At 47.5% G+C, this 27,844-nt stretch overlaps 1 protein-coding gene across 7 annotated transcripts in view; it reads right to left on the bottom strand.

Annotated features, from left to right (window-relative positions):
- PTPRA (protein tyrosine phosphatase receptor type A) overlaps positions 1-27,844 on the bottom strand; it is a 221,923-nt gene that overhangs the window by 70,888 nt on the left and 123,191 nt on the right. For all 7 annotated transcript variants that reach the window (XM_078772136.1, XM_068106528.2, XM_068106531.2 and 4 more), the window contains exons 6-9: positions 23,909-24,002; positions 23,722-23,789; positions 17,229-17,365; positions 246-336 (exon numbers count right to left, since the gene is read on the bottom strand). In XM_078772136.1, the coding sequence (XP_078628262.1) occupies positions 246-336; positions 17,229-17,365; positions 23,722-23,789; positions 23,909-24,002 (390 nt within the window). The remainder of the gene's footprint in view (positions 1-245; positions 337-17,228; positions 17,366-23,721; positions 23,790-23,908; positions 24,003-27,844) is intronic.

Genomic DNA, 27,844 nt, shown 5'->3' with positions numbered 1-27,844 from the left:
TTCTTCAAGTGAAGAGATCATTTAAAAAGTCCCTACATCCAAACAATGACCAACTCGTATCTGCTGCTCCCCTACCCACTCCAACTGCTCCACCACCACCCCCTCCCCCACCCCCCATTGCTCTTCAACCTATGGAAATATTAATGTTTTGTTAATGGATTCTTTCACAGTCATTTTACGATGCAAAATCAAACAGCTTAAAGCTACCTCTAAAATTATCATAAAAAACAGGATTATTATCTTACATGGCATGATGTTCACATATCTGTTCTTTTCTTTGTTTTCTTCCTTGGAAGCAGCTTCACAAGTGATCTGGATTGGGCAGCTTGGCAGAGACTATGAAAACAAAGAGTATGCTATGAAGTATTGAACCAGAACAACTTGCTACTCCTACACAACCACACACCCTTTCGTTAGCATACAAACTATGCCCCTCCCGGCCCCCCATCTCACCCAACATTCCAAAAGCAAAGCTTCTTTATAACAATACCTTCTTGGCAAAACATTTCAAGTCAAAGTACAATGATTGACGGCGAGGTCACGTCTTTTCGAAGCTGCTCCATGCGCTCACGCTTTCGAAGCTAAGTGATATTTCTCAATTGTGTTTTTGTCGAGACTGTACCTATCTTTCGGTGTATGTACCTATAGCGTATCTTTTGGAAAAATTTTCGGTGCTAATTTTTCGTTCATGTATACACAATCGTCGGTTAATGGTATCGAGTATTCTGCGGCCTAGTACTCGTAGGCTTAGACTACCGTACCGTCTCAGACCTTGTGGTTTGTTTTTCTCTCAGCGATTCGTCGAATGCGCTGAATTTATTTTCGTTCTCTGTTTCGTCCCAGTCGTTCACCCCGTCCTCCTTGTTTAATATCTGTACTCACAAACAAAACAAAAAAAAAACCCCAAAAAATATTTCCTTCCCAGGTCTTATTCGTTTATTTGTTGTTCTTATTTGTTCGTTCGTTCTTCATTCGCGATCACGCGGTTAGAAATGTATAATCTCTCCCCTGAACAACTATTTTCTCTCATATATTATAACACCCTTTTCTTCTTTTCCTACAAAAGGATGCTTTCGTCTTGCTCACCAAATCTATTCATTCCAAAAAATATATATAATACCATCTCTTACAGTTCCTCCTTTCTACATTCCATAAACTATCCAGAACTCCATCCCTCCTCCAGTGTCCTCAAACGTATTTTTGACTCGAAGGTCTCAAACTCATTTTGCAAAAAATGTTCGTTTCCCATGAATCGTACACTTTTCAAAATCCAATCTCACCCCTCCCCTCCAAATCCTCCCCATCACCCATCCCTTTCAAATCTCCCCCCTTGCCCCTTCCCTCCCCTCCCTCCTAAACTCCCCCCACACCCCTCCCCTCCGAGACTCTCCCTCGCTCCCCTCCTAGACTCCCCTCTCACCCCTCCTCCTCAAAGCATCCTCCCTGCTTCTTCCTCCTTCCAACTTTCACCTTCATCTCCCCAAACCTCCTGCCTTGCTCTTCCCCCTCCTCAAATAACACCTCACTGTGCCTCACCCAATCTCCATCAAACCTTTTGTCTGCCCCATTCTTCCCTTTCTCCAAGCTATTCTGAAATCTCTGACACACCTTCAACAGCTCTCCCTACCTCTTCCTCCTCTTCCACATCTTACCCTACCCCTTACCCTACACCTCCCCCCCCCCTGTTCTGGACCCGATGCTCCCCCTTCCTCTTCATTAACGGTATGGACCTCAAACATCCGGGGCCTTCGCTCAAACTTGACTGACCTCTCCATACAGGTTGCTTCTGACAAACCAGATGTGATCTGCTTAACAGAAACTTTCCTCCTTCATGATGTCTCTGATGCCTTGGTATCTCTCCCAGGTTACTCCCTCCTCCGGTATGATAGACCTGAGCCTCGTCCTGGAGGTGGGGTTGCTATCTTTATAAAAAACTCTCTTCCTCACTCGCCCTCCACTGCCCTCTCTCCACCTCACCCCCAGGAATACCTTTGGCTACGGCTTCCCCTTCGCTCCCACCTTTTGTTCATATGTGTGTTGTACCGTCCACCAATCAGCGATGACTCCATCTACATCTCACTGTCTGATAATATGGACCAACTTCTATCTACCCATCCCAACTCTCTCTTCCTCATATGTGGTGATTTCAATTGTCACCATTCCAGTTGGCTGGGTGTGGGTACCTCTCTCACCAGCCATGGCTCTTCAGCAAAGGACTTCTGCGACTCACTGGGACTGACACAATCTGTCAATTTCCCGACCCGGATCTCAGTCAACGGAGCATCTTCTCTTCTGGATTTGGTTATGACAAACTTCCCTGAAAATGTCTGCTGCTCTTCTTCTGCTCCAATCGGCTCATCTGATCATGTGCTTGTCAAAGTGGACATCTCTCTGACCATTCTCAGAGAGCCTCCTCAGCGTCGACGAGTCTGGCATTTCACTCAGGCCAACTGGCACGGTCTTCAAGCAGCCATCAATCATCTGGACTGGTCTCCCATCTCTACCGCCTCTGACATCAACTCATCCTGGGAATTCTTTCAAAGTAAATTGCTCTCTCTCATGCACAGATTTATACCATCTCGTCTTCAGTTGTCATACCCTTCCTCCCGTCCATGGCACACGGAATCTTGTGGTGAGGCTGTTGCCCTGAAACAACTTGCTTTCGTCTCCTGGAAAGCAAATCCAACGGAAGGAAATCTCATTTCCTTTCACAAAGCCCGAAACAATTGTGTGTCCACCCTCAGGAGAGCCAGGAAACAATATCTCACCATTCTCAAGACCGAACTCTCTTATCTGTCTCCCTCTTCCAAATCCTGGTGGCGTCTGGTCAAATCTGTTTCTGGTGTTTGTTCCCCCTCCATCCCCTCCCTCACCTCAAACGGCTTAACGGCTGACTCCGCACGTGAAAAAGCTGAATGCCTCAACTCTGTGTTTGCCTCTAAATCTTGTGTCCCAAACCCATCCCTCTCTGTACCCACCGTACCCAGTTGTACCAAGCTGCTCCTGGACTCTGTGTCCTTTCCTCCTGACAAGGTGGAAAAGTTTCTGTCAACCCTCGACTCTGATTCTGCAACTGGTCCTGACGGCATCAGCCCACGGGTCCTAAAATCATGTTCTTCTGCTCTTTCACTCCCTCTTTCTGTTCTCTTCACCCTCTCTTTTGCTCAAGGTCATCTGCCATCTGCTTGGAAATCAGCCAACATCACCGCTTTGCACAAAAAAGGTGCAAAAACAGATCCCAGCAACTACAGACCAATCAGCCTTCTCCCAATTATCAGCAAAGTCATGGAATCCATCATTGCTTCAGATATTAAATCTTTCCTCTTCTCCAATGGCTTGATCTCTGATCATCAATTTGGTTTCAGACCTGGTCACTCTACTCTGGACATGCTGCTTCTGCTTTCTCAACAATGGATGGAGGTCCTCAACGCCAAACAGGAAATTAGAGCTGTCTCCCTTGACATTTCACGTGCCTTCGATACGGTCTGGCACCCTGCTCTGCTCTCCAAACTCTCCTCCTTTGGTATCCATGGAAATCTCCACGCATGGCTGGCGGACTTCCTCTCTGGTCGTAGTCAACGTGTGGCCCTGAATGGGTTTCTCTCATCTCCTCTTCCTGTTCAGGCTGGAGTTCCCCAAGGTAGTGTTCTGGGCCCTGTGCTTTTTCTGGTCTTCATCAATGATCTCTCTGACTCTCTTGAAAATCCTCTCTATCTCTTTGCTGACGACTCTACTCTCTGTCGCTCCATTCCTCATCCCTCAGATCGGCAGTCTGCAGCCTCCTCACTCTCTGCAGACCTGGACAAAATCACAGACTGGTCAAACAAGTGGAACATGTCTTTCAATCCTGACAAATCTCACACTCTTACAATGTCTCTCCGAAAGGACCGACTGGACAACCCTCCCATCTACTTTCTCAACAATCCTCTCCAAGAAGTTCTGTCGCTCAAGCTTTTGGGTCTCACTATCTGCCATGATCTTTCTTGGGAAAACCACATTTCCAAGCTGGCCTCCAAAGCCAGTCGCCGACTGGGCATCCTCCGTCGTGCGAAGTCCTTCCTTGGCACACCTGAGCTCCTCACCACATACAAGGCTTTCATCCGCAGCTCAATGGAATACTGTTCCCCCCTCTGGGCTGGTGCTCCTGCCTCACACCTGGCTCGGCTTCACGCTGTTGAATCCAAAGCTTTCAGAATCATTGGAATCTCCCGCGATGAAGCTATCTCTGAGGGCCTTTCACTCACTCACCGCAGGCAGGTAGGTGGTCTTTCTGTCTTCTACCGACTCCTCTCCGGCCTTGCTCCCCCAGCTCTCTCTGTGCTCTGTCCCCCCAATATTCCTTCAGGTCGCACAAGATCTGCCTGCAACCCTCTTATGGTTAAACTGCCAAAGTCTAGGCTCGCTGCTCACCTTCACTCTTTCATTCCCCTTTTCTCCCGCCTCTGGAACAAACTCCCCCACTCCCTTCAATCCCACTCCTCCCTCCAGGTCTTTAAAACAGCTGTTCACCACCATCTCTTATCTTCCCCCATCGAAAACCTTGATCTTTTCTACCCCCGGTAATTCACCCCAGAGTCCTTGCAGTGTTCATATGTTTTAATCCTCTCCCACCTCCCCCCAAGTCCTCCCGATGTCCCTGCTCTCAAATGTTGTGTTTGTGTCCTTCCCCTTCTTCCCCCTCTCTTTTGTGTCCTCCCCCCTCTCTCCCCATCTTGTCTGCCGCTCCCCTTGTTTTTTGTGTTTTGTGTGTCGGTTTGTCTTTTTGTGTGATTAATGTTTGCTCTTTCACGAGCCTCGATCTTGTATACAAAAAAAAAAAAAAAAAAAAAAAAATGATAGGCGTAAGACAATCACGCGTGCTATAATCTCAGCAATTAGCACGTCTGTTGAAGATCAACTCATATTGTTCAAGTATGAATATCAACAAACAACCACACACATCAAAAGTGTGACCACATAAGCCATGATTACCAAGAAGGATTCCATCCATGATTCATCTGATTAACCACAGGTTCATCCCAAGCTTCAAGTGGGTTATTTTAATAATTAGGTAAAATACTTCCTTAGGTTAAAAAAAAAGATAGTTTGGCAATAAAATCCCAAAACAAATGACCAAGCTGTCTAAACACCCAAATTTAAATGTTATGATAGGCCATACCAGCAACAGCAACTCACCCTGATTAACCAGAGCTTTGCTTGATGGATAAACTACAAAGTTATTTGTTTTGTATTCACATTTTACGTGGTTGGGAGAAAAATTAAGTTAATTGTGTAGCATGGACACAAAACTTGCGCCACAAATACAATGGCACCAAATTTGCTGCAGTGAAACACTTCAGCCAGGGTGACAATAAAGAAAAAGAATGACGTCATATCATGAATGCTCTTTCGTGCTCTTTCGAGAGCGAAAGTCTCTTGGCCAGGTTTACTTGGTGGTTTTGCCATAGTCTTCACAGATGACATCATATGTGATTACTTTAAGTTCAAAGGATGGAGAATTAAAGGAGAAACTACAGTTTTCCAAAACTGAATGAAAGCAAAATTACAGAAGGCATACAAAACATAGGACTATTTTTTAACACAAAGGTGCATTACTAAGAAGAATGGCTTCAAATGGCTGTCCAAATATGAACAAGAAGTACACCATAACTTGCCAAAAAATAAATGCACTTAGAAAAAAAGAAAAAAATGGAGAAGGAAAAAAGAAAGAAAATAAAATAAAAACATAGAAAGAAAAAGAAAAAGTTTGATGAGTTCATAAAGTGCATTACAATAGTTAACGAAAATTATTTTGTTTCTCTGCAGTGACTTCAACATTTTAGCAGTCTGCGTATATAATTTACACCTTTATCAATTTGCCAATTTGCGTTGTACTGCAAACCCACCAAAATAATTACTTTCAAACCCACAACTACACCTCCCTTTTCTTTAATTTGTTTTTTCTCTCGTGTTCAAGCCTCAGAAAAACACCTTGGGGTGAGGGGGGGGGGGGGGGGAGTGGGGAGGGGGGGGGGGAAGGCAAATAAATCAACACACTCAACAGGACTGATAGGATAGCTCAAATATAGCATATTTACTCTTAGGTTGTTTTGGTCTGAGTTTGATTCCAAACGGAAAAAGGATCCAATCAGATGATAAACTGTAGCTCTGGTGCTTTTCGGGCCGGACAGGGTGTCAAGCCATAGATGGTGGCAATACATTTAGGCCCCAGGCTTCAGGCCTAGGGCATTATGTTTCAGGTCTTTGGTGCACATTTGAAGACCGAACAACACGTATTCTATCATGAAAGAAAGATACCTTTTTGAATACAACCTGTAGTGAAATTATACCGAAGGTGAACCCAGGGTGTGCTCGCTTCAAAAGGGGCGTCTATAAGACCCGGGACAACCGGGGCGCACGAACACTCCAGCGGCACTCACTGTGACATAGTCCTGTAGTTTGAATGGTATGTACGCCCCTATATGCAGCGCTGATTGTTTTCTCTATTGATAGCGGCCATTGCCCATGAAATACTCTGAGTCTAATGTCTGTTGCATGAATGTATTTTTTACAGGATGTTACTTCAGATCTAAATGATATTAAACCTACCCAAGGGTCAAGTCGTGTCTGAGCTTGATTTTCATGACATTTAATATCATTTAGATCGCCGAAATGGATGACCACAAGATGATCGTGGTACCGATTCTCGGAGCCGACTCTCAAGCTGAGGGATCGGGATCGGAGTTCACCCACTGGCTCAAAACGCTGGAGAATTACTTTGCCGCTCACGAAACAGAGCCCACCGCTGCGGTGAAGCTGTACGTGTTACAGTCGAAAGTCCATCACACCGTTTTCCGGAGCATTGCTCGATTTGTGACGTACGCTACGGCTCTGGCCGAGCTGAAGCGACTATACGTAAAAACATGGAGCGCTGTGCACGGCCGGCATCAACTCTCCCAGCGGCGACAACAACCATCTGAATCGATCGATCGCTACGCGCAGGAGTTGCGTTACCTATTGGCGGACTGCGTGCAGGAGGTACGGACCCACGAGCAAGTGCAGGACGACTTGCTCCGAGATTCATTCGTCTCCGGAATTAATTCTGGAGTCTTGAGGCTCTGACTCCTGGAGGTCGCGGAGCTGACATTTACGGAGGCACTACGGCTGGCACGCGTCTATACAGATGCCCGAGAACAATCCACCGCTTATGATCACCCACGAGTCGTGGCGGGGACTTCTCAACTCGCGCGACCGGAGAGGGGTACCGCCGAGGATATGGAGGAGGACCCGACCACCACAGCCGAGTCTCTGGGTGCTCCTGAAGCGGACTCCGCTTCCAGCCTAACTGCTGCCGCCGCTGCCCAGCCACGGCCTGACCGGTATGCAAAATGTTATTTTTGTGGGAATCGGCAGCACCCTCGATCTGACTGCCCGGCTCGGGAAGCCATATGCCACCTGTGCTCCACCAAGGGCCATTTTGCAAAGGTCTGCAGGAAGGCCGCTCGGGGCACGTGTCCCCGCGCGACCTTGAATGGGCTCATCGCTGAGCCAACGGATCGAGCGCCAGACGGGGCGCCTCACTCGGCTTTGATGAGCCAACCTCCTTCTTGCGGGCCTCTGGCTGCACGCCCGACCTTGGTGAGATACACCGGGCCGCCGAAACAAATGGCGCGAACGCGACCGGCCGCAGCGCGACCGACCTTGACTGGCGTTCGAACGCCTACTTCAAACAAGCGACCTGCTCCTGCTTTGGAAACTCCTCTCGATGTGCGGCAAACGCAGCACGTGACTCGAGCCCCATCTGACGGCGGCTCTTACGAATTACATGCACCCACTCTGGCAGATGAATCTGCAGACGGCAGTGATCCTTCTCACGTGACTCGAGCGCCATCTGGCGGCGGCTCTTACGACCTACACACACTCACTCCGGCAAATGAAACTGCTGATGAGCCAACTATGCGCTTGTCACGAGGATCCTCCCCGGGCTGCCCGAATGACCGGCAAACTGCAGCCGGCGTGGGAACGTCCTCTGACAGTGGGTATTACGATTTCTATGCTCCAGCTGAGGCCCAACCTGCCGACGATGCCCGGAGGATTGCAGCCGGAGTGGGATCCACCCGCGAGGCGCGATCTTCTCGCCCGGCCGGTACAATACCTGCCGGGTCTGCCGGCCTTGCGCAGGCCATCATTCCGCTCAAGGTCGCGGGCGTTTTTGCGCAAGCTTCGATTGACACGGGGTCTACGGATAGTTTTATCGATCAACGACTAGTGCATCAACATGGGTGGCCGGTTCTCGGGACAACACGCCGGATCTTCATGGCCTCTCAGGGACTTCGGTTGAGCACAAAAGGGGCGTGTCGATTGAAACTTGTGATAAAGGGACGCACGTTCCCGGACGTGTATCTCATGGTATTACCTGCTTTATGTGCCGACATTCTGTTAGGACTTGATTTCCTTAAGCGGCATGGACGTTTGGAAATAGACTTCGGTGGGCCGGACACGCTTGCGGTGTGCGCCCTCGCTCAAATGGACGTGGAGCCTCTCTCGCTGTTCCCCAACCTGACCACTGATTGTACCCCTGTAGCCGTCAAATCGCGGCGCTACTCTCGCGCAGACGCGCAATTCATTGCGGAAGAAACGGCCCAGCTCTTAAAGGACGGTATTATAGAACCCAGTAGGTCACCGTGGCGGGCCCAAGTCTTAGTGGTGCGAAGTGAGGCCCACCGCCGGCGCATGGTAATCGACTACTCGCAGACGATTAATCGTTTTACACAGCTGGATGCCTACCCCTTACCGGGGATGGACGCCCTGGTACGCCAGGTGGCCCTGTATTCCGTTTATAGCACTCTCGATCTGCGTAGTGCGTATCATCAGGTCCCCATCTCTAGGGCTGATCGTGTCTTTACAGCCTTTGAATCGGGTCAGCGGTTGTACCAGTTCACTCGACTCCCCTTTGGGGTAACTAACGGAGTCTCTTGCTTTCAGAGGGCTATGGATGACCTCGTTGCGAAGGAGAACTTGACCGATGTCTTTGTCTATCTGGACAATCTTACGGTTTGTGGGTATGACCAAGAGCATCACGACGCTAATCTGAAGCGCTTCCTCGAGGTCGCGCGGAAATATCGCCTAACCATGAATGCGGCTAAGTGTCGTTACTCTCTACGCACGGTAGATCTTTTGGGGTACACCGTGACCCATGGCTCTGTCTCTCCGGATAAGGAGCGTCTGCGCCCTTTGCTCGATATGGCTCCGCCTAGCGATCGGGCTTTGCTGAAACGCGCTCTTGGGCTGTTCGCCCACTATTCAAAGTGGGTGCAAAATTTCTCCACGAAGCTCCGCCCCCTCGTGGCCTGCGACACGTTCCCCATGGGCCCGGCCGCCATGGCGGCCTTCGAGGGCCTTAAAGCCGACATCGCTGGCGCCGCTGTCGCGACGATTGACGAGAGTGCCTCTTTCATTTTGGAGAGTGATGCCTCAGATCATGCGATAGCGGCGACTCTCTCCCAAGGGGGACGCCCTGTGGCTTTCTTCTCGCGGACTCTCACGTCCGCCGAGCGGAGGCATTCGTCTGTCGAAAAGGAAGCGTACGCGATCGTCGAATCAATTCGGCGATGGCGGCCGTACCTGCTTGGGCGGTGTTTCCAAATCGTCACGGACCAACAAAGCGTTGCATTTATGTACGACACCTTACATGCTCAGCGCATTAAGAATGAGAAAATCACCCGTTGGCGTATCGAACTCGCCGACTTCTGCTGCACCATCAAATACCGCCCGGGGAAGGATAACCTGGTCGCCGACGCCTTATCGAGGCCGGCCACTTGCGCGGGGGTTGTCACTTTGGAGGGGCTGCGCACTTTGCACGGCACTATGTGTCATCCCGGGGTAGCGCGTTTCACGCATTTTGTGCGCGAGGGGAATCTGCCGTACTTGATTGAGGACATCCGCCGCATCTGCCGTGATTCCAAGATCTGTGCGGAACTCAAACCGCGTTTTTACAACCCTCCTATGGGGACGCTCGTTAGGGCTACTAGACCGTGGGAGCGCTTGGCGGTGGACTTCAAAGGGCCGCTGCCGTTGTCGAGCAACTCTCGCTATCTGCTCACTATCGTCGATGAGTTTCACGATTCCCCTTTGCTTATACATGCGGGGATATGTCGGCTGCCACGGTTATTCGGTGCCTGCAGAATTTGTTTTCTATGTTCGGGTATCCGGCCTATGTGCATACCGATCGGGGTGCGGTGTTCCTGTCCCAGGAGGTGAGGGGCTACACTTGCTCCAGCATAATGTCGCTTCGAGCTACACCACCCCGTACCGGCCCCAAGCGAATGGGCAGATCGAACGCTTTAATGGGATTATATGGAGGGCCGTCATGCTAAGCCTTCGGACCCTCGGCCGAGGCCTTGATAAATGGGCGTGGTCGCTACCTGCAGCTCTAAACTCGATCCGGGCTCTCCTATGTACTGCCACCAACCAGACTCCTCACGAGCGACTGTTCCTCCACTCTAGAAACTCTGGCAGTATCCAATCTTTACCCAGCTGGCTCGCTGAGCCGGGGCCCACCTATCTCAAACGAGCGGTTCGCGCTAGCAAGTACGACCCCCTTGTTGACAAGGTGCGGGTCCTCCAGGCTAATCCCGAGCATGCTCGCATGTTAACGGCGGACCGCCGCGAGTCTACTGTCTCCGTATGCCATCTCGCCCCATGTGGGGACGACGACCGGGATATCGACGAACCCGTCTACGAGTCTATGGACTCTACCGAAGCTTCCTCTATGGAACTACCACCAACACTTCCGTCGTCACCCACTCCCGTGCCCGAAGGCGCTGGGGCGCCCCCTCCGACACCCATCTCCGGCGGCTATTCCGACGCGGGGGACTCCGGGCTTGGGGAGGCCGCACCCGGTAGTTTCCGAACACGAACTGGCAGGGTAGTTCGCCGCCCCGACCGCTACGGGTGGACCGACTGACGTGGATTGACGTGACCCATTCGATTATTGCTGACGCTTGCTTGCAACCTGCCGAGCGGCAGTATAGTTCTAACGGCGGAGAGAATGTAGTGAAATTATACCGAAGGTGAACCCAGGGTGTGCTCGCTTCAAAAGGGGCGTCTATAAGACCCGGGACAACCGGGGCGCACGAACACTCCAGCGGCACTCACTGTGACATAGTCCTGTAGTTTGAATGGTATGTACGCCCCTATATGCTGCGCTGATTGTTTTCTCTATTGATAGCGGCCATTGCCCATGAAATACTCTGAGTCTAATGTCTGTTGCATGAATGTATTTTTACAGGATGTTACTTCAGATCTAAATGATATTAAACCTACCCAAGGGTCAAGTCGTGTCTGAGCTTGATTTTCACGACACAACCCATGCAGAGGAAATGAGATAATGCATGCTATTTTCGGGACCGATCGAGACAACAGTATTACCTGCCTATACACGGCCCAAAGAAAATTTTCGTTTACTCAAGAAGGCGTCTAGAAGACGACTTGATGTATATTTTCGGAACTTTTCTATTTGATTTTCTAGGGACTTTTTTCTTTTTCCCCAGAGACTTTTCATTTTGAGTTGTATTCTTTCTTTCCTAAGTTGCATTTCTTTTAAGACATTCACAATATAAAGTTGCAATTATTAATGAAATCGATGATAAAACAAGAAATAACGGCTCGGAAGTTTATCCCCATCAGTTGAAAATGACAGTTTATACCGATCAGGTACTCTGGCAAATCAGTGGGGAGAGAAGTGAAGCTTGGCTTACTCGTCCATCACTTACTTGTGGATACTTACACATCACGTTTGAAAGTGCCATTTTCAAAATTTAAGTGAAAAAAACAAACAATGATGGAACAGAATGAAACGGCTGATGAATGCCATCATGGACTTGCGTGGGATGCAGCAAGATAAACAAGGAGAAAATGTCATAGCCCCCGTAGTTTTAGTAATTTTGCTGTGCAGAGTTGAATGCTGCTAGTCGGCCATCATTGGTTGGATTACAAAACAAAATCTTCTGCATATTTACCTTCTCATGTATTGTGTTTGTGCCAAGTTTGAACAAAATTGGACAATGCATGTCCGATAAATTGTTTGGGGCACGTTTAAGTAACAAAATGGCCGCCAGTCGGACATATTGGATCTGATCTCGAAAAAAAATGACAAGTATATGTAAACCACCATTCATGATTTCGTGACATTCATGTAACCAATTCATGACATTCATGAGTTTGAACAACATCGGTAAATGCTTGTCTGAGAAATTTTTGAAGACGTGTTCAACATCGGGTTTTTTTTTTACAACTAGAATGGCTGCCAGTTGGCCATCTTTGATTGCATTGTGAAACTAGAACGGCACTCAGTAGAAAGCATACCTCTGCCACATGAACAGTTTAAGTTTTGTATCCCACTGTAAGGTCGATTCTGGATCCAGACCTGAACCAAAATGTAATCAGCTTGTTCGTGTCACCGAACCAATTTATGCACCTAGTTTTGTCACAACTCGTCCATGTCAGACCTCGTCCATAACTTTGAGATATCCTGCTATATATCATTTTGGCCCCATCTCCCAATGGCGAAGAATTACTTAAAAATTAAATAATTATTGTATCCGAATCCATATTCAGATCTTCACCAAAATCTAATAATTTCATCCATGTCACATACACTACGTGTCAGCCAAATTTCTTCTGAATCCATCCACAACTTTCTGAGATATCTTGTTCACAGACACAGAGACAAACAGACAGCCAGGGGTGAAAACATAACCTCCATCCACGTTTAGTGGCGGAGGTAACAAAATGATGTGCATATGTATACCATCATGTATTGTCTTTCTGCCAAGTATGAACAAAATCGGTCCATGCGTCTGAGATATGGTTGTGGACGCACGGACAGACGAGACCCAATCATCAGCCTCCGTTTCAGACTAAGTCCAACCCGGGCTAACAATGAGGCAGGACAACGAGACGGCTGATGAACGCCAACACAGACTTGCACAAGATGCTGTGCAACAAAGACTTTGGAGTGTAATGCTTGTTTAGCAAACATAGATAACAGCAGACATAATAAATCCAGACAAATCAATGGCCACAATGTTCTTTACCCAAAGGTCAGGCAGTGACACCATTCCAGGAAACGACAAGAGGGCAACTACAATTCACATTTCAGATAACTTGGATTTATAAACAAACTGCATGTCACATGTGCATGGATATGTATTCACATATCATGTGAAGTACATGAATCGTTTCCATTATATAATTTATGGATCAGCCGAAATGCCAATACACATTTTGGAAAACTGTACGTGCAGCATCGAATTCAACATGTCCAAATGTCTGACATATCAATGTTTGCCCATGCCCATGGGTTTCCCACAGGTGCTGGCCTACTAAATCACTTAGATTTCTCTCCGACCTCATGGAAATTTGCCTTTAATTATAATAGGTGACAGATATTCAAAATACTTCCCTAATCGTAACCAAATTGTTTCAATGCAAGTTTAGCCCTTTACAAATGTGCCCTGAAAAAGAGGAACCAATAACAAATGACTTGAACAAATTTATATGTATCACTCGTGCACGTGTTCCTCTTTTGAGGGGAACATTTATAAAGGAAAGTAAATTTTTTACTCTGAAGACTGGGCACTCAGGGGCAAAGATGGGAATGCAGCAAAGAAAGGTGAGTATCGCTCACACAAGGCAGTCAAAAGGAGTGGATGGATCAACAACAACATGCATTTTAAGGCCATTTTCCCTGCGAGAGCAGGGGTTAGCCTTGCGGTCCCCATGACAATCTTCTCCATTTTACCCTATTTTCTGCATCTCCCCTTGTTAACCCCCTTGCCGGCATTTCTTCTTCCAGCATCTTTAGCCAAGTCTTTCTCTGTCTTCCCCGTCCCCTACTTCCTTCTATATTCATTTCCATCACTCTTCTCAACCAGTCATTTTCATCCTTCCTCAACACATGACCAAACCATCTCAAACTGTTTCTCTTCACAGCATCAATCACAGGCTCTATTCCCATCATCTTTTGTCTTCCTCTCTCTCAACAATACTCCACACATCCACCGAACCATTTGCATTTCCACCCTTTCCAGCCTTCGTTGCTGCTCTTCGTTCATTACCCATGTCTCGCTCCCATAAATCATAACACTTCTCACACATGCAGCATACACCTTTCCCTTCAGCTTCCTCTACGTTCATTACCCATGTCTCGCTCCCATAAATCATAACACTTCTCACACATGCAGCATACACCTTTCCCTTCAGCTTCAACGACACTCCCCTCCTCGTCAGCACGCCACTCAGTTCCCGAAACTTCTTCCATGCACATCTCACTCGAGCATCCATTGCCGAGTCTGATCCACTTTCTCCATTCAGCATGTCTCCGAGGTAGCAAAATGTTTTCACACCTTCCAGCTTCACGCCATCTCCAAGATCCAACTCAACATTTCCTCCATCTGCAGCTCCCTCTGTGCACACCTTACATTTGAATGTAGCTGCCACACTGGTTCATGACCGTCTCAGACCACTACATTTTTGATGAACCCACTCAGGGAACATTGTACATTGAATGGAATTCACTCCGACACCCTTCCTGCACACAGCCCACGGCCACTTCCCAGTTCTTTCCACCTCACCACATGCTTCACCACTTGCCATCACCTTCGTCTTTCCGATATTCACCTTCAGACCATTTGTCTCCATACATTCCTTCCACTTGTTCATCTTCTCCTTCAGTTCATCCATACTTTCGGCAATCAACACCAGATCATCTGCATACAACGACTCCCACGGTAAACCCCCCTTTACGTTCTGAGCCAGCACCTCCATCACAGCTACAAATAGTAGTGGACTTAGTACCGACCCCTGATGCACTCCCACCTTCACCTCAAACTCACCACTGTTCCAGTCCTTCGTCCTTATAGCTGTGCGCGCTCTTTTGTACATTGCCAACACGACTCTGATCAACCATTCCTCCACTCCTAACTTCCTCAATGCCCATGTCACTACTTCGTGTGGAACCCTATCGAATGCTTTCTCCAAATCAACAAACCCAAGAAACAACTTCTTCCTCTTCTCCATGTACTTCTCCTGCAACTGCCTTACAATGAAAAGCGCATCTGTCGTTCCTCTTCCTGGCATAAATCCAAACTGCATTTCGTCGATCTTCACTTTCTTCCTTATCCTCCTCTCCAACACCCTTTCCAATAACTTCATTCCATGCTCCAATAACTTTATCGCTCGATACGAGCCACAGTTCAGAGGGTCACCTTTCCCCTTGTATAGAGGGACGAGGGTACTCAGTTCCCAATCCACTGGAATGCGGCCTTCTTTCACCACCAGATTACAGATCTCTGTCATTCCCTTCACACCCCAACTTCCTGCTGCCTTCAACATATCTCCCACAACTCCCGTCGGCCCTCCCGCTTTTCTACTCTTCATTGCTTTTATCGCTTCCTCAACGTCCTTCTCAGTTATCTTCTCTGCCGGTCCTAAAACTGGGTTACTCTCTATGTTGCCATCCCATTCATTCTCTGCATTCAACAGCATTTCCATATATCTCTTCCATCTTCCTTTAATTCCATCTGGGTCCACAACGATTTGTCCCACTTCATCCTTCAAGCAACTCACCCCCATTACATCACGACTCTCTTTCACTATCTGCTTTGCAATCCTGAATACCACTCTCTGACCCTCTTCCGAATCCAAGCGTTCTCCAAACATTTTCCTACATGCCTCCTGCGCCTTTGCTACCTTTCTTTGCAGCCTTCTTGGCTGCCTTATAACTTTCATGCTCTGCTTTTTCTGCCCCCGTACCCTTCGCCTTCTGCCACTCCTTGAACTTCTTCCTCTTCTCGTCAATCCTCTTTCCAACTTCATCATCCCACCACCATGTTTCCGAGTGCCTCGGTGGTCCTTTTGTCCATCCACATACCTCACCAACGGTTCCCAACAGACTATCTTTCATTGACATCCAACCACTTTCAAGCTCAACCACATCATCCTCTACCCTACTCAGCCTCTCTTTTAATGCCTCCCTTACTGTCACTTCTTTCAACCTCCACACCTTCATTCTCGGTTGGTACTTCACCCGCCGAGCTCTCCTCGCACCTTTCACCCTTAAGTCGCAGACAACCAAGTGGTGCTGTGAAACAGCCTCCTCCCCCGGGATCACCTTTGTGTCCCGGAGGTGCCCCCTATCTTGCCTACGCACCATCAGGTCATCAACGGTTGTCGTCGACCCACCTGACGTGTATGTAACAAGCTTATTATCCTCTTTCTGGAACTGAGTATTACAAATCAACAAATCAGCTCAATCAGCAAACTCCAAAATCCTTATACCTTATCCATTTCTCACACCATATCCGTAACCCCCATGAACTCCCTCAAAACCATCCATACTCCTTCCCACATGTCCATTTAGGTCTCCTCCTACCACAACAACTTCCTCATCTTTCACGTTTTCCATCAGCTTTTCCATTGCACACCAGAACCTGTCCTTCTCTTCATCGCTCCGACCAACCTGAGGAGCATATCCCGAGATGACGTTCACCAAGAGCTTTCCAATCATCATTTTCACCATCATCAACCTATCACTCACTCTAGTCACACTCACCACACTGTCTACAAACTCCTCAGAAAACAGGACACCAATGCCATGCACGCCCTCCGGGCACCCTTGCCACACAGACTTGTATTTCTGTCCCTGCCTACTCTTCACCATTCTCACACCACTTCCCTTCCATCTCGTCTCTTGCACACAACATATGTCCACTCTTCTTATGACCAATACTTCCACCACTTCTCCTGATCTCCCTGTCATTGTCCCTACATTCCATGTCCCAAACCTCAGAAACCGATCTCCACTTCGGGCATCAGACGTTTCGTCATCATAAATGGAGTGATTTCCACCCTTGCTTCGATCGGGTTCCCCACCTTGAGTTTTGACGAGAGGGAGTGGGGTCCCCCACGGGGTACTTCGGGCTGTACCCTACCCATATGTAGTTGTAATTGTCATGGTTCTCTTTTTGAGGCAATGTTTTCTGGCCGGATGCCCTTCCTGACGCCAACCCTTTTTAGACGCCTCTTACGGCACACGCAGGGATACGGTGTACCTATTCTAAACCGGGGTACACACCGGAAAGTGGATGGATCAAGAAAGACACAATTGAAACGACTGTATTTTCAGTAGGAAGACATAAAAACTGTATTTTTTTCATTTCAGTCGGGGTTCAGCAAAATACACTCACATTGAACTCCTCACGAAAGAGCTTGTTATCATCAGCAGTGCGGCGGTTTAACTCCTCCTCCAGGTGCTCCATGGCGATTGGGGGGTACCGACGACTCGTGTTCGGACTCTGTGCTAGCAGAGGCATGTTCTGCATCTCTGCAATGAATGCACATTGTACAATGGGCTCAAGGATTGCAGTTGGGCAGTACAAGCTGCAGGTCTTAATTAAGTCAGACAGAGGTCTCCAATAACATGTCTTAAGTCAATTCTACTGAAAAATTATACGAGTGGGAAAGTTCTCAAAAGCCTAAAGGGCACGAATGCCTACACGAGCAGGCGGACGCACACACGCACGCACACTAGCTTGTGTTTGAGGTGATTGTGAACCCAAATCGAGAGAGATGTATTGCGTTATTTGCAGGCACAATCATTAAACAATGATGAGTTAGGTGCTATCAGAAAAGAAGACTAATAATAATAAGAAGAATAAGAAGAATTACAAACGAGCTATTTTGGTTCGGTCAGTTTTGATGCTCAGCGATGTTGTCCAAAAGTTTCATGAGCGTTATTGGATGTGAAATCCTCCACAGACGACTGGTCGGTGCTTTGTAGGTTTACAAGTTTGTATCTTGGTGGGTTATTTTGAGGATTTGTGTTATATTAAACATATGGAGTGTCCATGCTCCATGCCACCCTTACATTGGAAATCTTACTGACATCCTGATAGATATTTTATCATTGGAAATTTTCCGACTAGGATTAGTTTCATTTTCAAAATTATGAATTATTTTCATGTTCAAATGTGGTGTTATACTGTAACCCATTAAGAAACCTCAAATCTAGTGTGAGCATTGCAGTTGGAGTTGCCTGACTTTGAGTAAATATATAAACAAACTTTTATATCTATAATAATAAAAGGGTGTGTGTGTGTGTGTGTGTGTGTGTGTGTGTGTGTGTGCGCACGCATCAGTTTGTGAATGCGTGTGTGTGTCTCCTCCAGAATTCCAAAACCATGAAACCTAGCGGCCCCAAACTCTGCATGCTTACTTATCGAACTCCAATGGTGTGCATGAATGAAAACTGGTAGTTTGGGTTTGTTTAAACATCGTTTGTGAAGATAATTTAAGCGATGCTCATCACAATAAACCAAAATAAGCCTTACCAAAATGGCAGTGTGACATCTTGGTCAGCCCTCTGTCACAACGCCGAGTCCTTATGCTGCCATTCATTTTGAGTAGTACGATTTTGTTTTGCTCGATTCATTTTGAGTACTAAGGGATGTGCCAAATTTAACCAACTTCACTGAGCTGGTTTCATTGAGTGAAACAAAAATAATTAATCAGCTGGATCGCTGTGAAGATCTCGGCTGGGTTCTTTGTGGTACATCGATCGATGAGCAAAGGCCAGTTTCAAAATAAACCTTTGGGGTTGTCGTTTTGAAGGACTTTACGTGTGTGTCTATGAGTGTGTGTATGTGTGCGTGTATGTATGCATAGATTACTGCAACAGAACTTCGAAAAAGCCGCGGTGCCTCGGCCACAACAGTCCACTCGCATGCGCTCATATGGAAGATTATTTTTTTGTGTGTGTATGTCCCTCTCCGTCTCTCCCCCATCCTTCTCTGTCTCTCTCCGCCCCTCTCTGTCTCTCTCCGCCCCTCTCTGTCTCTCTCCGCCCCTCTCTGTCTCTCTCCGCCCCTCTCTGTCTCTCTCCGCCCCTCTCTGTCTCTCTCCGCCCCTCTCTGTCTCTCTCCGCCCCTCTCCGTCTCTCTCCGCCCCTCTCCGTCTCTCTCCGCCCCTCTCCGTCTCTCTCCGCCCCTCTCCGTCTCTCTCGGCCCCTCTCCGTCTCTCTCCGCCCCTCTCCGTCTCTCTCCGCCCCTCTCCGTCTCTCTCCGCCCCTCTCCGTCTCTCTCGGCCCCTCTCCGTCTCTCTCCGCCCCTCTCCGTCTCTCTCCGCCCCTCTCCGTCTCTCTCCGCCCCTCTCCGTCTCTCTCCGCCCCTCTCCGCCCCTCTCCGTCTCTCTCGGCCCCTCTCTGTCTCTCTCCGCACCTCTCTGTCTCTCTCCGCACCTCTCTGTCTCTCTCCGCCCCTCTCTGTCTCTCTCCGCCCCTCTCTGTCTCTCTCCGCCCCTCTCCGCCCCTCTCCGTCTCTCTCCGCCCCTCTCTGTCTCTCTCCGCCCCTCTCTGTCTCTCTCCGCCCCTCTCTGTCTCTCTCCGCCCCTCTCTGTCTCTCTCCGCCCCTCTCTGTCTCTCTCCGCCCCTCTCTGTCTCTCTCCGCCCCTCTCTGTCTCTCTCCGCCCCTCTCTGTCTCTCTCCGCCCCTCTCTGTCTCTCTCCGCCCCTCTCTGTCTCTCTCCGCCCCTCTCTGTCTCTCTCCGCCCCTCTCTGTCTCTCTCCGCCCCTCTCTGTCTCTCTCCGCCCCTCTCTGTCTCTCTCCGCCCCTCTGTCTCTCTCCGCCCCTCTGTCTCTCTCCGCCCCTCTCCGTCTCTCTGCGCCCCTCTCCGTCTCTCTGCGCCCCTCTCCGTCTCTCTCCGCCCCTCTCCGTCTCTCTCCGCCCCTCTCTGTCTCTCTCCGCCCCTCTCTGTCTCTCTCCGCCCCTCTCTGTCTCTCTCCGCCCCTCTCTGTCTCTCTCCGCCCCTCTCTGTCTCCATCCCACCCCTCTCTGTCTCCCTCCCTCCCCCCACCCATCTCTGTCTCCCTTTCTCCCCCCACCCCTCTCTGTCTCCCTCCCTCCCCCCACCCCTCTGTCCCCCTCCCTCCCCCCACCCCTCTGTCCCCTCACTCCCCTTTCTGTCTCCCTCCCTCCCTCCCCCCACCCCTCTCTGTCTCCATCCCTCCCCCCAACCCCTCTCTGTTTCCCTCCCTCCCCCCACACCTCTCTGTCTCCATACTTCCCCCCTCCCCTCTCTGTCTATCTCTCTCCTCCACCACTCTCTCTACCCCCACCCCTCTCTGTCTCTCCTCCATCCCTCTCTGTCTCCACTCCCACCCTCCTTTCCTCCCCCCTCCTCCTCCTCTCTCTCTCCCACCTTCCACTCCCCCACCCTTACCCTCAACATTCCTCCTCCCCTCCGCTCCCCCTCCTCTCTACCCCTCTCTTAATTTTCCCATCACGGAGGACCCTGCATTGCCTGGCAATACTGGGCACCTTTGCTAGTCTATAATAATAAAAGGCAATGTGTATCAGTCAGTTAGTCAGTTAGTGCGTATCTCCTCCATAACTTCAAGACCATGAAAGCTGGTGGCCCCAAACTTTGCATGCACACTAAAGGAACTCCAAAGGAGAACATTTCTTTGGAAGAGAAATAATGGCTTACTTTCATTAAACACTTTATCCCCGGTCAGCCCAACATCACCTCACAGGGGTCTTACCTGCCATTTTGTTTCAACCTATTCAAACTTTCCTTGCTTTAGAAACACGATCTACTCTCACCGACCAATTCAAGTATATAATCTAAATCTGTGTTGGTAATTGCGTATCGGATCACGAGGACTAAATAAGTGCTGAAATCGGGAGTGAAATCTGAAAATATAAAGAAATCAGCGATTCATACAACCAAACATATTTTGTATTATTATTTAAGAAAGACTGTCATCCCTCTTTCTGCTCTGTCATCTTAATTAATAACTCCAGAGGATAGAGTGTCACTCTACAGGGATCTACGATACTTGTAGGAAACCCGAGTATTTGAATTATCTGTTTTTAAAATTCCTTTTATACAACAGACCCAGATTGAGACTATTTCAAAGTATTAAAGGAGTGGGGATTCGCTAGTAGGATCTGCCGAATATCTTTGGCCATTTAAACCAGAAGCCATCAACTTGCTATCACTTGCCAAGCCAGCTGTTCCTTATCATCCACTTTGTTGGAATGCTACCTTGAGTGTTTAAACCACTTGACAAGCGCTCTTGAAGCTTATCGGTAATGGAACACACATGATCCCTCCTCCTGCTCCCTCTCCCCATCCTCCTGCTCCCCGCTCACCCCTCCTCCTGCTCCCCGCTCACCCCTCCTTCTGCTCCCTCTCCCCATCATCCTGGCCCCCGCTCACCCCTCCTCCTGCTCCCCCCTTCCCCGGCCTCCTGCTTCCCGCTCACTCCTCCTCTTCCTGCTCACCCCTCCTCGGCCTCCTGCTTCCCGCTCACTCCTCCTCTTCCTGCTCACCCCTCCTCGTGACCCCTGCTTAACCCTCTGCCTGCTCCCCTCTCAATCTCCTCCTGCTCCCCTACCCATTGACTTGATCGCCCCCTGCTCCCTCCTTCCCTGTCGCCCTGCTCCCTCCTGCTCTGCATCCTCCTGCTCCTCCCTCTCCATCCCTCCACCTTCCTCCTTGCCCCTAATTGCCATAAACTCCTCCCTCTCCATCCCTCCACCCTCCTCCTTGCCCCTAATTCATACCATCATCCTCCTCTTGGCTCTCACCTATCCCCTCCAGCTCCCCTCTCTCCCACCACACCTCCTCCCCTTTCCCCTTCCCTCCCTCTCACCTCTTTCCCCCTCCTATATATTCCCCTCCACTCTCTCCCATCGCTCCCCTCATCTCCCTCCTCCCCCTTAATATTCCCATCAGCAAAGCAACCCTGCATTGCCCAGCAACGCCAGGTACCTTTGCTAGTAAATTCACAAGTACCAAAGAGGAATGCCCTAGCACAACAAATGAGCACAGTGGGGGCACTCCCAAGAAAGGGAATGCACAAGAGACTATAAATGAAGTTTCCAGTGGCGACATCATTTTGTCCATTACATAATTCTTGGTACAAACAGGGACTGTGATAAATATAACGGTTCAAGAGGATGGTGTTGCAGTCATGAAGTTTGCTCATTTCAGTCTAAAACTGTACCCACGACCTAATCACATTTGTCTTTGCATAATAGTATGTCCTGAGATTGAAAGCATCCTCAATTAAAAAAAAAATAGGGGCAATACCACTGGGTGCTCACTTGGTAGAATAAAGCAGTTTACTACACTGACTAAAGGTATTACAGTATCACAGTGTTTCAAATAAACTTCAATGGTTGCTAGAAAACAAAAAAATACCTATTTTGGGGGGCAACCCCAAAAACCATCTCCCCCCTCCCCCCTCCTCCCCCCGGAGACCCTCTTAGATCCCAATTTTTCTAATCCCGAGAACAAACATCGGTACATCATGGGTGATGAAGGTTGTGGTCAGGTTTCATCAAAATCGTGTGTGTAGTTTCAGAGAAGAATGCAAATACTTGCTCTGAGGGGTCAAACTTGCACCCATATTGACCCACCATAGACCCTCTTAGACCTACATTTTCTTAAAGTCGTGAACAAACTTTAGTACATCACAGGTGATGAAGGTTGTGGTCAAGTTTCATCAAAATAGTGTGTGCAGTTTCAGAGGAAAAACCAAATTACTATTTTAGGGGGAAACCCCTTCCAGCTCCCCCCCCCCCCCCTCTCATTAACCGCCTTAGACCCGGATTTTTCTAATGCCGTGAACAAGCATTGGTACATCAGGGGTGACGGACGGAACGTGTTGTCAAGTTTCATCGTAATTGTACGTGTAGTTTCTGAGAAGAACGCAAATACCTATTTTGGGAGGTCAAACCTGGATCCACTTTGACCCCGGGTAGACCCTCTTAGACCCCAATTTTTTTCATGCCATCAACAAACTTAAGTTGCAACATACCAATTATAATTTGAGCCAATTTTGGTCACAATCCCATCACCATTTTGGAGGAGAAATTGCAAGTGTTTACAGACTGACGGACAGATGACGCGCCATTGCATAAGCTCCCCAGAACTATGTTCCAGGTGAGCTAAAAATTAAACAATGAAGGACTAAATGAGAAACACTAACAGTATACCCAAATATTAATAGCATATATGTTTACAAGTGACGGTTTGATGCTGGAGCGACTCACCATAGCCATCTCACTTACATGAACAGAGCTCTGACAAATAGCGACTTCTTCAGAAGTTTGATGACAGCATCATAAAAATGCAGATTAAAATTTTCTTACTTGTCTTTTTGTAAACAGAGTAGAAACCCTAAGGAGCAAAAGCAGGCGTGGTCCAAAGAAGCATAAGAGGACGGGAGTTGAAGGAGTAAAGGAGAACAGGGCTGAAGGAGCAAAAGGGGGCGGGGGCTGAAGGAGCGAAAGAGGATGGGGGATGAAGGAGCGAAAGAGGACGGGGCCCGAAGGAGCGAAAGAGGACAGTGGCCGAAGGAGCAAAAGCCAGCGATGGCCAAAGGAGAATAAGAGGGCGGGAGATGAAAGAGCAAAAGAGGACGGGGCCGATGGAGCAAAATATGGTGGGAACTGAAGAAGCAAAAGAGAAGGAGGGCCGAAGTAGTGAGAGCAGGCAGGAGCACAAAGTCCATTGTAGATACATAATATTTGTTTGCAATTGAATGAAGCTGATGACATCACCACCACATTAAATTTCTTGCTCAGCTTTTGTAGAATACTTTCTTGCAAATGCATCATAATAGGTAAGATTATATAATGGTGTTTCATACTGACAAAAGGTAATAAATACTAACCTGCATCTTCTCCACGGCTACTCGGTAGACGCAATGAGTTTGAACCATTGTGCTTGCATTTTCTGAATCTATGAATGACAGGCAGACAAAAGAAAAAGCAAGTGGTGATTTTTGGATTTAAATATGGTTGAAGCTTTCACTTTATTTAATACATTTGAAAAAGAACACTTAAAATAAAACGAATTACCTTAGCATGTAGAGAATGATCATAATTACAGCGATTACCAAGACGAAAGCCAGAGCTACACAAGCAGCCATTATGATGGCATCTGTACTCGGACCTAAAACGAGATGCAGAGGGGGTAGGAGGAACGGATGGGAGGCAGGGGAAGGTTGGGTAATACAACATGTGAGCACAGCAGGTGAATAACTGATGTTAAACTAGAACGGCACTCTTCGACATCGTGATGTCGACCGACATGCCTCTGCCCACATTAATACATCATTATATTGCTTGAACCAAGTTTAATTTAAATCCCTTCAGCTGCTCTCAAGTTTCACATTTTTACCTGACGTGACCTTTGACTTTTCATGCAGAAATCTAATCAGTTCAGCTTTTCATCATAATATATACTTACACCAAGTTTGGTCAAAATCCCATCACTTTTTCACGAGTTAATGCAGTAACAGAATTTTTACCTAATGGGACCTCTGACCTTTGACCGATTGACCCCATAATCCAATCAGTTCATCTTTGCGTCATTAGCAAATTTTTACCAACTTTGACTTGGTTCCCCCCTTCAGCCGTTTTCAAGTTGTCGCAGTAACAAAAACCTATTACAGACTCTGACCTTTGATCTTTGGCCCCTTAACCCCAAAATCAAATAAATTCGTCATTGCATCATAATACATAGCCTGGTGTTGGCTTAGCGGTTAGGGTGCCGGCTTGGGATCCTAGGATCCTGGGTTCGAATCCCGGTCAATCGTTGAATTAACACCAGGGGGGTTGACTCAGCCTGTCATCCTTCCGAGGTCGGCATATTGAGTACCAGTTTACTGGTAATTCCCTGTGTCGTAAGAGGTGACTAACAGGGTTGGTGGCAGGAAGGGCATCCGGCCATAAAACATTGCTTCAAAAAGGGGACCACGGTGCCCAAAAAAAGGCCAACCCCTGCTCTGCGGGGAAAAATGGCCTCTAAAGGTGGTTCTTATTGCATCATAATACATACCGAATATACTCGTGTTTAAGTCGAGTTTTTGAGATGATTTTCAAGGCCTAAATTTCGGGGGTCGTCTTATGCACGAGTAATGTTTTGTGGGATGATTCTGCAGGTCATAAACAAGGGAAAAAGTCATAGGAAACAGTCTGGGTAGGTCAAAAATGGCAAATGAACATGATGGTTGACCACATTTGTCATGTTCATGCCTGGTAGCCGCCATTTTGTATCCACCACAGACATGATAGAAACACAAGCCCAGAAAATACCAAAATTAAATTTATAAAATTTATTTACAACTTTGTTGCAACTTTATTTTCACAGTCTCACATGATAAAATAAATGACACTATATACAACAGGATAATGATAGAGATAATATAAGATTGAGATAAATAACTCGGACACCACTTCCTGGTTCGTGATTCCTCAAAATACTGAGTGCTGCACACACTAGTGGTACACAGATCGCGAATCAATAATGCAATGTGATCTAAACAAATGACCAGACAAAAACATGGATAATGGCGGCATGCATAGACTACTCATTGAAAATTGCCGGAGTTTCTAGATTTTCTAGTCTTGCTTGTTGGTTTGCTTGCGTGCAAAGCATGTGCCTGCGAAAATACGTTGGGTAAATAACTGGGGCCGTCTTATACGCGGGATATATGAAAAATAGCTGACTTTTTCGGCAAAAAGTTGGGGTCGACTTATACATGGGATCGTCTTGCACTAGAGTATATACGGTACTTGTTTTGTACTAAGTTTGGTCAAAATCCAATTACTGGTTCACAAGTTATTGCAGGAAGTAAAACCTACTACAGATAGATGGATAGACACACGGACTGACGGACAGTTTGGCAGACAACCCGGAAACAAAATGCCTGTGGCAACTTTGTCGTCGGAGGCATAAAAAAAAAAAATCAAAGTGGAGAATAACCAGAAACATCGATTTACAACTGTAACTAGAGAGGTTCCAGGGAACCTGAACTCAACTGGTCTATATCAATATGGTTAGAATATGCATAATAGAACCACAAACGATATAGTTTATATGTGCTAAAAATATATATGACAAAAATTGATTTTCAATATGGCCACCCTGCCGCGCCCATTTTTGGGAGTGCAACGCCCAAATGCAATCCCAAACTAGTTTATATCTTAAAGATGCTGCATAACAAGTTTCATCAAATTTGATCAATATTTGGGACTTTTAGAGTGTAGACGTCGAATTGTTTAGACAGACAGACAGACAGACAGACGACAGACGACGGACACTGGGTGTCGACAAAAACTCAGCTGGACATAGTCCAGTCGAGTTAAAAATAGTTAGGGTTCAAGTTATTATCTCTCATGAAATGCATTGTTAATTGACAAAAATCCAATGGATAAAAAGGCGAGTATCTCTCGACTTGAAGAGGAGTGAGTTCAAATACTTGGATTCACTTCTGAAGGTAATATAGACTGGATTTATTTGCTGCTGCAAAATGTCTGTTTTTAAAGGCGTCAGATTTAAAGCATATGAAGGCCAAGTACAAATAGTTTGTATTGTTTCAATTAAACTTGAAATTGTCCAATTTAGGTGGCAAAAATATGTCAAGATGGTATCCGGACGTTTATTTAACAACACATTTCAACATGTAGGGGTTAAACCAATTTATGGTTACTAGAATGTAAAACCAGTCGCTTCGCTGACGGAAATACCAATCTTTGCTGCTAATCTATGGGGGAAGAAAAAAAAGGCTTCCTGGGAGATCCTGCTCTCCGTGCAGGGATAACCAACGTGTTGGCATTTGCAGTTTTGACACGCATGTCCATGTGCCTATAAAAAAGTATATTAAACTTTTTGGGGGGGGGGGGCGGGGCGGGCGTGGGGGGGGGTTCACAAACACTCCCGGGAGTTACCCGAATCCACCATAGTTGGATTTATTGAAAAGCGTTAATCCGTTCTCAAGTTATAACACAACAAACAAACAGACAGACAGACACGGCTCCTTTTATACAACAACAACATGCATTTTAAAGGCCATTTTCCCTACTAGAGCGGGGGTTAGCCTTGCGGTCCCCGTGACAATCTTCTCCATTTTGCCCTATTTTCTGCATCTCTCCTTGTTAACCCCCTTGCCCGCATTTCTTCTTCCACCATCTTTAGCCAAGTCTTTCTCGGTCTTCCCCGTCCTCTACTTCCTTCTACATTCATTTCCATCACTCTTCTCAACTAGTCACTTTCATCCTTCCTCAACACATGACCAAACCATCTCAACCTGTTCCTCTTCACAGCATCAATCACAGGCTCTATTCCCATCATCTTTCGCAATTCATCATTTGTCTTCCTCTCTCTCAACGATACTCCGCACATCCGTCGAACCATTCGCATTTCCAGCCTTTCCAACCTTCGTTGCTGCTCTACGTTCATTACCCATGTCTCGCTCCCATAAATCATAACACTTCTCACACATGCAGCATACACCTTTCCCTTCAGCTTCAACGACACTCCCCTCATCATCAGCACGCCACTCAGTTCCCGAAACTTCTTCCATGCACATCTCACTCGAGCAACCGTTGCCGAGTCTGATTCACTTTCTCCATTCAGCATGTCTCCGAGGTAGCAAAATGTTTTCACACCTTCCAGCTTCACGCCGTCTCCAAGATCCAACTCAACATTTCCTCCATCTGCAGCTCTGTCTGTGCACACCTTACATTTGAATGTAGCTGCCACACTGGTTAATGACCCTCTCAGACCACTACATTTTTGATGAACCCACTCAGCGTACATTGTACATTGAATGGAGTTCACTCCAGACACCCTTCCTGCACACAGCACAGGGCCACTTCCCAGTTATTTCCACCTCCCCACATGCTTTACCACTTGCCATCACCTTCGTCTTTCCAATATTCACCTTCAGACCTTTTGTCTCCATACATTCCATCCACTTGTTCATCTTTTCCTTCAGTCTATCCATACTT

This window comes from Myxine glutinosa, chromosome 2 (genome assembly GCF_964187855.1).
Source record: "Myxine glutinosa chromosome 2, kmMyxGlut1.1, whole genome shotgun sequence".
Taxonomy (NCBI): Eukaryota; Metazoa; Chordata; class Myxini; order Myxiniformes; family Myxinidae; genus Myxine; species Myxine glutinosa.
This window is presented reverse-complemented; position numbering and strand designations above follow the sequence as displayed.